General features: G+C 36.9%; 1 protein-coding gene across 1 annotated transcript; it reads left to right on the forward strand.

Moving 5' to 3' along the window:
* Positions 1-247: 247 nt before the first annotated feature.
* On the forward strand, positions 248-2,783 carry LOC107781311 (calcium uniporter protein 2, mitochondrial). The gene is made up of 2 exons (XM_016601999.2): positions 248-901; positions 1,979-2,783. The coding sequence occupies exons 1-2, from the start codon at positions 326-328 to the stop codon at positions 2,453-2,455; spliced, it is 1,053 nt and encodes a 350-aa protein (XP_016457485.2). The 5' UTR covers positions 248-325; the 3' UTR covers positions 2,456-2,783.
* The last annotated feature ends 6,851 nt before the right edge of the window (positions 2,784-9,634 follow it).

Consider the following 9,634-nt stretch of genomic DNA (forward strand, 5'->3'; position numbering starts at 1 on the left):
TTTTCTTTTTCTCTAACGTCGTTTAAGTTGAATAATCTACGATAAGATATTTTCGTAACGAATGCCTATGATACCTGCCTTATATTTTTGGGAATATTCATTTTCTCGCCACAAGTGATTATCTCGCAGGTAAGGATAAAATAACCTAGCGTTTGTTTACCAAAAAAACAAAAGAAAAAAAGAAAAAAAAAGGAAAAACCTAGCGTTTCTTTAACGGCAAAAGGACCTATAAATACAAGGCGATTACAACACTATTTTCTCATGGTTGAAAGATCCGTAACCTGCAATATTTACCAAAATAAGAACAGAGTTTCTTCGTATATCAATGGCGTTCAAGAAAATGTTAGCTGAACGGCTTTTCAATGCTTACAAAATTACTCGTCCTTCCCTAACAACCTGCCGTATTTGTTCCTCAACCATGACCAAATCGACAGCCTCTTCAAATCCTAATACGAGAGCTCCAGATCCCGGAGACGATCGATTTTTTCGGCGATATCTCCACCGTGACTCTGTGGCAACCTCGCCGGAGCTCCGGTCTCTTCCCATCGGAGAAAAGCTCCTTGAGAAACTGAGAGGGATGGACATTGCTAGAGATAGGATCAGACTCGATGGGCTCATCCCACCGCCGCAACAAAAACCGATACCGGCGGAGGACTCCGATGCGGAGGAGGGGAAATTCACGTTGGCGGATGCGAAGAAGGTTCTGAGGTTGGCGCAGCTTGAGAAGGTGAAATCTAGGCTAAAGCAGATAGAAAAGGATTGGATTTCGTACGCGGAATTTATTCAGATCTGCAATGGAGCTTGTCCAAACGATGATCAAGCCCTAGAATTCGCGAAGATGCTCGATCAATCGGGAACTGTAATTGTCTTGGGAAATATCGTATTCCTTAAGCCTGACCAGGTTGGTTTTCTTTGTTTTTCCCCTCACTTTTTGTGCATTTTTTTAAATTTTAATTGTGGATATTGATAATTCGCCAAGAATCAGATTTACCTGATGTCTATGTTCATAAATTAGTTCATACGTAGCTGCATTTGCTGAGAAGTATTTGATGTTCAAATATCTTTTCTTTTGTCATTTTCAGTTCTGAGAAATATTATTATTAGTTTGTTTTTTGTATTACAAGTCTACCGAAAACTAATAGAATTTTTATCTATTTTTTTCTCTATGTTTTCTTCGACAGGAAAGTGAAACAAAGTTATTCGAGATCTGTAAAACGAGATGGTGACTTTTATACGGGAGTGCATCAGTTGGACCATTTTCAAAGACCCAAAATTACACCATTTAACAACCTCCCCTGTTTTAGACTTCCAAACATTTGGGGAAGATGTGGTGTTTGGTTCAAAAATTTTAAAAAACATTTTTACATTTGGTTTTAGTTTTGGCAAAACTGAAATTGTTTACTACTAAAACTGCTCCCCACAAAAGCCAAGAAACCTTTTATTTCCTTTTCAATTGTTGCAAATTTTTGAACAAACGTCATCCAATTGTTTTTACTTAACTGATTTCCTCTTTGAAATAGTGACAAAAGACACTGTTTTGGTGGGGAAGGAATAAGAGAAAGGAAAAGGACATCCAAGGTTTAGTGGAGTCCAAAAATTAGTAAATCCTCCACCAGAAACAAACGAAATAATAACGGAACTGTAGAAAATTAGAAAATCAAGACAAGGAGAATTTGTCTTGCTTGTTATAGGAGAGTCCATTTGTTAAGTCTATTTGGCCCCTCACAAAGACGCTGGTGGAATTTGCACTAGTTTAAACAGATTCAGGATTTTAAGTTTTGTGTGTTATTGTTTAACTATATCGGAGTTAGCATACAAATCAGCCCAATATAGATGAATGGGTTCAGACTCACTGACAATATACTACTAACGGGAAAACCATTCTCATTATAATATAATCTTGAAGTTGAAATAAGGCATGTGAAGTGAAGTTGTATTCTTTTACCCAAGCGTTTTGGTCCCTTTTTTGTTGCTACAGGTGGTGAAAGCCATGAAAGGCCTAATGCCAATACCCTTGGCCCAACCAAATGACCCAAAAATGATGAAGGAGCTTCAACAAATGGAGGTGAAGAAAGCAGCAATTGACAAGAAGGCAGAAACATTGGTGCGAAGAGAGTTGTGGTGTGGACTAGGTTACTTTGTGATTCAGACTGCAGCTTTCATGAGGCTCACTTTCTGGGAGTTATCATGGGATGTAATGGAGCCTATTTGCTTCTATGTCACATCCATTTACTGCATGGCTGGTTATGCTTTCTTCCTTAGGACCTCCAAAGAACCTTCTTTTGAAGGTTTTTTCCAGAGCCGGTTTAGTGCAAAGCAGAAGCGATTGATGAAGCTCCATAACTTTGATCTTCATAGGTACAATGAGCTCCGCAGAGTTTGTGATCCTCACTCTTCGATACCTGCTGGAAACACGTTAACATTTCATTCATCATCTATGATGTCCGCAGCATAGATTCTGGCAATTTACATGAACATTTGATGAATATTGTTTAGGAATAGTGAAGGAAAGAGGACCAAAGAATGAAAAGGAAGGATGGCACATTTTGCCTTTTCTTTTTACTTTTTTACTTTTTTTACTTTTTAGTTAAAGTCAAATGGATATAGAGGATGCATAGAGCTGATCCCAATTAATTTGGGGTTGAAGCGGTGTTGTTGTTGTTGTTTATTTTTACTTTTGACCTAGATTAACTTTTAAGTTTATCTATGTCACGACTAATGTATATTAAGTGAAGAGGGTTTAGGAAATAAATGGAATTTAAAGAATTTTCAAACTTGACCAATACTTTGCTCACCAAACTTAAAGTTTGCGCTTCTCTTGATATACACATGAAATGTGGCCCGGGATTCTTGGAGCATTTCTCTGATTATTATTTTCAATGGTTTCAATTGACAGATCTATCCGGAACCAAAATGTTAGTCTTTTTGGACACAAAACACAAAAATAAGTGAAAAAATAATTGAGAACCATTTTAAATATAACGCATTTCTTCGGTGCGTTATACCCTAACGGCACGTTTATCCGTTAAGGTATAGCGCATGGGTTACATGCGCTAAATTTGAACTTCAAATTGGCGAGCAAAGTTTACATATAGCGCATATACATGATGTGCTATACTTAGTATAGCGCATCCTATATATGCGCTATACCTATATAAAATATCGAACCAGTCTTCTTCCCATACCAGACAGAACAAAAAGGAACAAAAACGGTTGACAAGCGCAAAACACATACGAAATTAATGCTCGCTAGTCAAAAATAGTATATAAAATTATTGTTTCCACAAAGATTGAATTTAAACAATGTTCAAATAACTTATGGTTTTCTGCTATTAGACATGATCACAGAGAATAAGAGTTGAACTAAAACGGTTTGTAAATAATATGAGAAATAAGGGTCATGACATGATAGGTATAAGATGGTATTCACTTCTAATTTTCTAATGATTCTCACGAATTCACTCGATAATTAGCTTAAACGTAAGGTCAGGATTCCTCTCTCGATTAAATCTGAACTCTACAAAATAAACTAATATGAAATACTGTGAAGATGTGCAAAATCACGTTAATGGACTAGTCTTTAGGAAAACGTCTCTCGAATATTCTCCTAACTTGGTTTAAGCAATAATTCAAAAAGCTCTCTCGATTACTTAAAAGAATCACTAAATTAAACCAAACCAAATAATGCAAAGTTAATCACCAAAATATTCCTTTTTTAATTAAATAAATCGGTGAATAATTTCACAATCAATTCAAAGCTGCATAAATGAATTCATACAATTAAACAATAGTTAAAATCCGCAAACAACACTCAAAACACCATATTCGTCAAAATCCTAGGGAAGAACTACTCCATAGATATGGAGAAAGTCATCACAAATAAGTTTAAGAACAAAGAAAATATCAAAGATAATTTTACAATACAAAATCTCGTTTTGCACCAATTGTTGTCAAGATAATTGATGATATTTTGTGTCTTCAAGCCGTGGTAACTCTCTATAAAGCTCTCCTAGGTCGAATCCCCTTCAAAAATATGTTTCCGATGTATTTATATCAAGTAGGAACGGACCGGACCGGAACGAAACTATACTCTCTAAGCCGAAGTGGAAACATACTCTGACAAAAATGCACAGACGCGGGCGCCCCGCGGCGCGCCATGCATCGCGCCTGTGAGACTTATCAGAGGCTTGTCCAGTGTCAACTATGTTGCGGTTTTTTTTTACAGTTTTAAATCCAAAGTTCATTCCTTTGTGTTTGTCTCCATTATTTGTTTATATCTATTTCCTTATGCTTCATCATTACATAATTATTGGTCCCACCAAAATGATTTGCAATTTTAATTCAACGGCTTCCATTATTTTTCCTACTTCTTTTGATCAAATTTCCTTCAAACTTGCTCCTACAAAGGAGAAACACCTAATTAGTATAAATTTTTTACTTTTAAGCTCAAACACAATTAAAATATAGCATATAGCAAATAACAGGTGAAGTAAAGCCAAAAATTCATATTTCTAACCTACCATCAACCCCCCCCCTCCCCCCAAATGTTTAACTAAAAAACTCCATTGGAGCCCACCCGTCCCCCAAAACTTATGTCTTCTCCGTATTTTAGCAAGTTAACACCGGATCCAAGGCGTTGTCGTGTAGTGGATCTCGTCTATTACTCGTTTCGGCTCCCAAATTATCAATTGTTCACATTTCAAAAAATTTTAAATCGACGTATTCCGATTTACTTTTTGGTAAAACTCACGTATATAACATGCTTATTAGTTGTTTTTTTTTTACTGTGGTGTATGTTTTTTGTGATCGTTTTGTGATCTAATTAATTTTTTATTTTTTATCCGGATTAGTTTATTTATGTGCTAAAAAGTTAGTAAAAATATATATTTCTATTTTATGAATAATTATTGTTATATGTGATTTTAATGTTGTATGTATATTAATATGTGACTTTATTATTGTTTAGTATCCTTTAGTGTTATGTTGTGCCCTTAATTGTTATGCAGTGCCCTTTAGCGTAGTAAAACTGATAATAAATTTTGGCTTATGGTAGTTGACTTTGTTTATGATCATTTAGAGTAGTGTTACTTTAGTGATCTTTAAGATTCCGTTGTGTAGAATTATGAATTTAATGTATCAGTAGATAATTATTAAATATTAGATATGAATCATAAAATAATCAGTTGACGTTACAAAAGAGACGTTGCCGGGAAATTTGGGCAAAATATGATAGTTAACAAACAAATCGTTACGAATGAAATAAATTTAATATTATTTACTATTAAGTTTGTAGTATTTTTTATATGGTTAAGTATTGAATATATCTTGATTACTTATGAAATTTTAATATATAATTTTATTATAAATAAAAAATAACTTAAAAAAGATGATAGTTCAAACAAAATCATGTAGAATTTTAGTAGAAAAATGTAGGAAACTAACATATGAAATATTAATATAGAAAATTTATCAATCTAAGTATTTGTTATACGAATTATTACTAAAATATCTTTTTATTTATTGAAATTAATTATTTAATTCTATGTTAACCCCAAAAATATATGAAAAAGATGATTGTTCAAACACAAACTCTCTCAAAATTTAGTAAATAAATGTAAGAAAATAACATATAAAACAAAAATATAGAATATTTGTCAAACTACGTATTTTTTATATGAATACTTATTAATTATATCATGTATAGTTATGAAAAGTAATTATTTAATTCTATTATACCCAAAAATAGCTGAGTAAGAAACTAACATATAAATTAATAAACTAACATATAAAATAAAGTTAGAAAATAACATATAAAATAATAATATAGAAAATGTATCAACCTAAGTAATAATATAGAAAATTTATTGATTAAATATTAATATAAAAGATATTGCAATATATTTAAAGATGTTAAACAATTAAAAAGAAAATACTTTAATTAATATTGTTCAATTTATAGACATCGTCATGGAGGTTCCCCCTATGCATCCTGGACCTGCATCTCGAGAGCTACTGTTGCTACAGGGCAACCATAGGTCTTCACACATCTGGAATGGGCAATGTCTGTCCCAGACCTTCCGCCCCAGACGTATAAACGATATGTGGGAGTTCATTAGGGACCACCCACTGTATTCTCGTATAGTTAGACGCCTTCAGGGGACGGATTTTTACAAGATCATAGAGATCGGCCGGTTGCAGTTCGGCTAGGAGCTGATCACGACTATGATAGAGCGGTGGCGACTAGAGACGCACACATTTCATCTACCCATCAGCGAGGCTACCATCACGCTAGAGGACTTGGAGGTTCTTTTCGGGCTGCCCGTTGATGGTATACGTGTTGCTTACCCGCATGCTCTTAGAGACTATACGGGAGAGGATTACCTTCATATGTTGCAGCGGCTCACCGGTTTCTAGCCAGCAGAGCTGACTGCGTTGAGTGGGGCTAGCCGATTGCAGCTGACGCCTGTTCGGAAGCATCTGGTGGCTGGGGTGCAACTGTTCTAGGTTACCTGTATAGGCAGATGTGTCGGGCATGCATGGGCACCCAGAGAGACGTTGCCGGTTTTTTACCGCTGCTGCAGGGGAAAACAAAGTCAATTTTTTCATGATTATAACATACATAGTAAAAAATGCCTTAAATTTTACGTCCACAATCTATATTAGGTTTGGGCCTGGGAGCGGTTCCTGCAGTTCCAGCCACATCTGCCACCGTTAGCTCCGGATGCACCACCTCCACCGTTTTTTTCCTTATTACAGGGATTTGTTGGATTTACTTGAAGGCGCTCAGGTACATATATACTTAAGTTTACTTGGCATGGCTTGATATCGTTACACCCCATGTTTTCGTACCTGAAAGTACGCCATAAGTAAGTTGATGAAAGCCCGAAAATGAGATATTACATTTCGTATTTTTGTACGTTAAAGTTTTATCGTAAGTTAATCGACGTAAGTTCGGGAATAAGATTATTTTTTTATTATAAGTATTATGCTATTTCAAACAAGTGATGAGTAAGTTTGTGAAGGTGAGATGGTAAGCAAATAGAAGAAAATAAATTTCGTCGAAGTTTAACATTTTGGGATAGACTGCGGCCCGAGCTAAAATACCCGGTATTTATGGACTAGTGCCATACAAGGTATCACATGACCATGATAGCAAGGTGTATAAAGTGTGTTAAAAGTGAGTAGCATTTTAAGTAATTTGAGAGAATTCTTAATTATGTGGATAATTGGATAATTATCGATCAATGAGAGATTAATAAGATAATCAAGAAGATTAGTAAATAATTATGATTATGGGATAAGGCCTAAAAGGCCCAAAACGTGGCAGCCACTATTCAATTAGTGACTCTTGAATTGAATTGCTAGGTGGCACCTTTAGAGGGCCTCTTAGCTAAGCCATAAAAGGCTTCTTAAATTCAACAAAAGATATGTAAGATTTTGATAAAAAAAAAATTCACAAAATAAGAGATGCTCACCTCCTCCCATCTCCAAGTAATGATCTCCATAGAAATATACATTGCTTTAGCAAAACAAAATGTTAGTAACGAGAGTTACTTCACAAAAGAGAGGTGCTTAATCTAATCTACAAAGTGACGGATCTCCAGCCAAGAAATTCATACGAAGATATACTACGTAATAGCAATGGGATTTACAATTTTAAAGGAATACAGTACAATCTTTCACAAGAATATCATACGGATTTTCTCCTACTTCGATCTGCTGTTACATGTTGTCGCAATCAACGGGTGTTAAAGGGATTACCAAGAGAATCAGCTCAGGTATGTTAAGGCTAAGCCCTTTCTTCATTTTGGCATGATCTCTTAATTACATGTGTTTGATAACGAGGCATAAAGAGAAGTTCCTACTCCCGAATTTATATACATTATCCTAGTCTCATAAATTATAGTATTCTCCTTATCGGGACTTCATATTTAATTGAGTATTGTCTTCTTCCAGTCAAGAGAGCAGAGAGCCTATATATACAGTATTACAGTATTTTTATTACCATCGAGCTATAATTGATGGGTAGGCCCCTATTGGGCAACCTCTGATTACATGGTAAGTTATATATCGAGCCTACTCTGGCCGAGCGCCTATGAGCGAGCCCAGCATGGCCGAGATACAGAGCCTAGTATTGCCGAGCGCCTATGAGCGAGCCTACTACGGCAGAGCAATTATATATATCGAGCCCTATAAGGCCGGACATCTATTTTACTTACTATATTGAGAGAGTTGAGTCAGTATCAGCAGGTAAGCATATCTTCAGATTATCTTTGACTCCCAGTTACTTTCAGTTATTATATTATTAGTTTAGTTTCAACTTTCAGTTATTCTGTTGCCTTACATACTCGGTACATTATTTTATACTGACGTTCCTTTTGCCGGGGACGCTGCATTCCATGCATGCAGGTTCAGACAGACAGACGAGTAGACCTCCTCATTAGGTGTTGACCGAGTTCAGCTTGATCGGTAAGCTCCGCGTCCGTCAGAGTTGCGGGGTCTAGAGTTTTACGTACATCTTGTGTATATATGTATATATATGTTATGGATAGGTCGGGGCCCTGTTCCGATCACAGTACATCCATCAGTAGAGGCTTGTAGACATATCCTGTCAGTTAGTGCAGTATTTTGGGCTTGTAGGCCTTTTATGTATATTTTGTTGGTTTGCCAGCTGTAGTAGTTATGACGGCCTTGTCGGCCCAGCATTATATTGATGTTTAGTAAGCATTCGTAATTGTCTTGCATTGTGGCCCATGGCCAAAGTATGACATTATATGTTCAGAGTCCCTTAGTCGCAAGTTGGTACGCAAGAATAGGTGAGGCACCGGGTGCCGGTCTCGCCCGCCAGGTTCAGGGCGTGACCGATATGTGTTGTTTTTACTCACGATTCTTGTGTTTAATAAATAGTTCGTATGGAGGCCATACAACAACGCGCTCATAGCTGGATTGCCAGATTATTGCTCCTGCGGTCGAGCTATGTGGAGCTCTCCCGTCCCACTGATATGTCTCGATATAGTCGAGCATCATGCCACCAAGCGAGTCCTTTGCCAGTTTGGTCCCCCGTAGCTTGTACCTATTACGCCCACTTGGCACATGACACATTACTAGCGGGATGATCGTTACAGGGTCGACCAGACATACTTGGCCTGGCTAGAGGCCTAGATTGAAGACTGGGACCAGTGGTATGGCCTGATTCCGCCAAACCCTCCACCTGACCGTATGGAGGGAGAGCATGAGTACATGGGTTGGTATCGCAGCGTTACCCGACTTCTCGTCGGGAATTTCGTTCATCGCACTGGTGGTCGGTACATTCCATACGCTGGGAGGCATGAGGCACTAGTATGTTATTTGTTATACTTACTTATAATGTTACATTATCCTTCCATAATTAATATTTTATATGCTAAGCGGGCTATTGGCTTACACCAGTTTTACCAGTTGGGACTCGAGATGCTATAGCATAGAGGCGAGAGAGCGACATCTCTGCACGTGTTTGGCCATCGAGTTACTGATCTTGTTGTTGACACATTGAGACATGCTCGAAAGGATGTGTGCTTAGTATACGAGGTTGCTTAAATGCCACCCGAGGAGTACTATCATGGCCCACCAGTGGAGCCTGAACATGGTAGACGTG

The sequence above is a fragment of the Nicotiana tabacum genome, chromosome 17, assembly GCF_000715075.1.
Source record: "Nicotiana tabacum cultivar K326 chromosome 17, ASM71507v2, whole genome shotgun sequence".
Classification (NCBI taxonomy): domain Eukaryota; kingdom Viridiplantae; phylum Streptophyta; class Magnoliopsida; order Solanales; family Solanaceae; genus Nicotiana; species Nicotiana tabacum.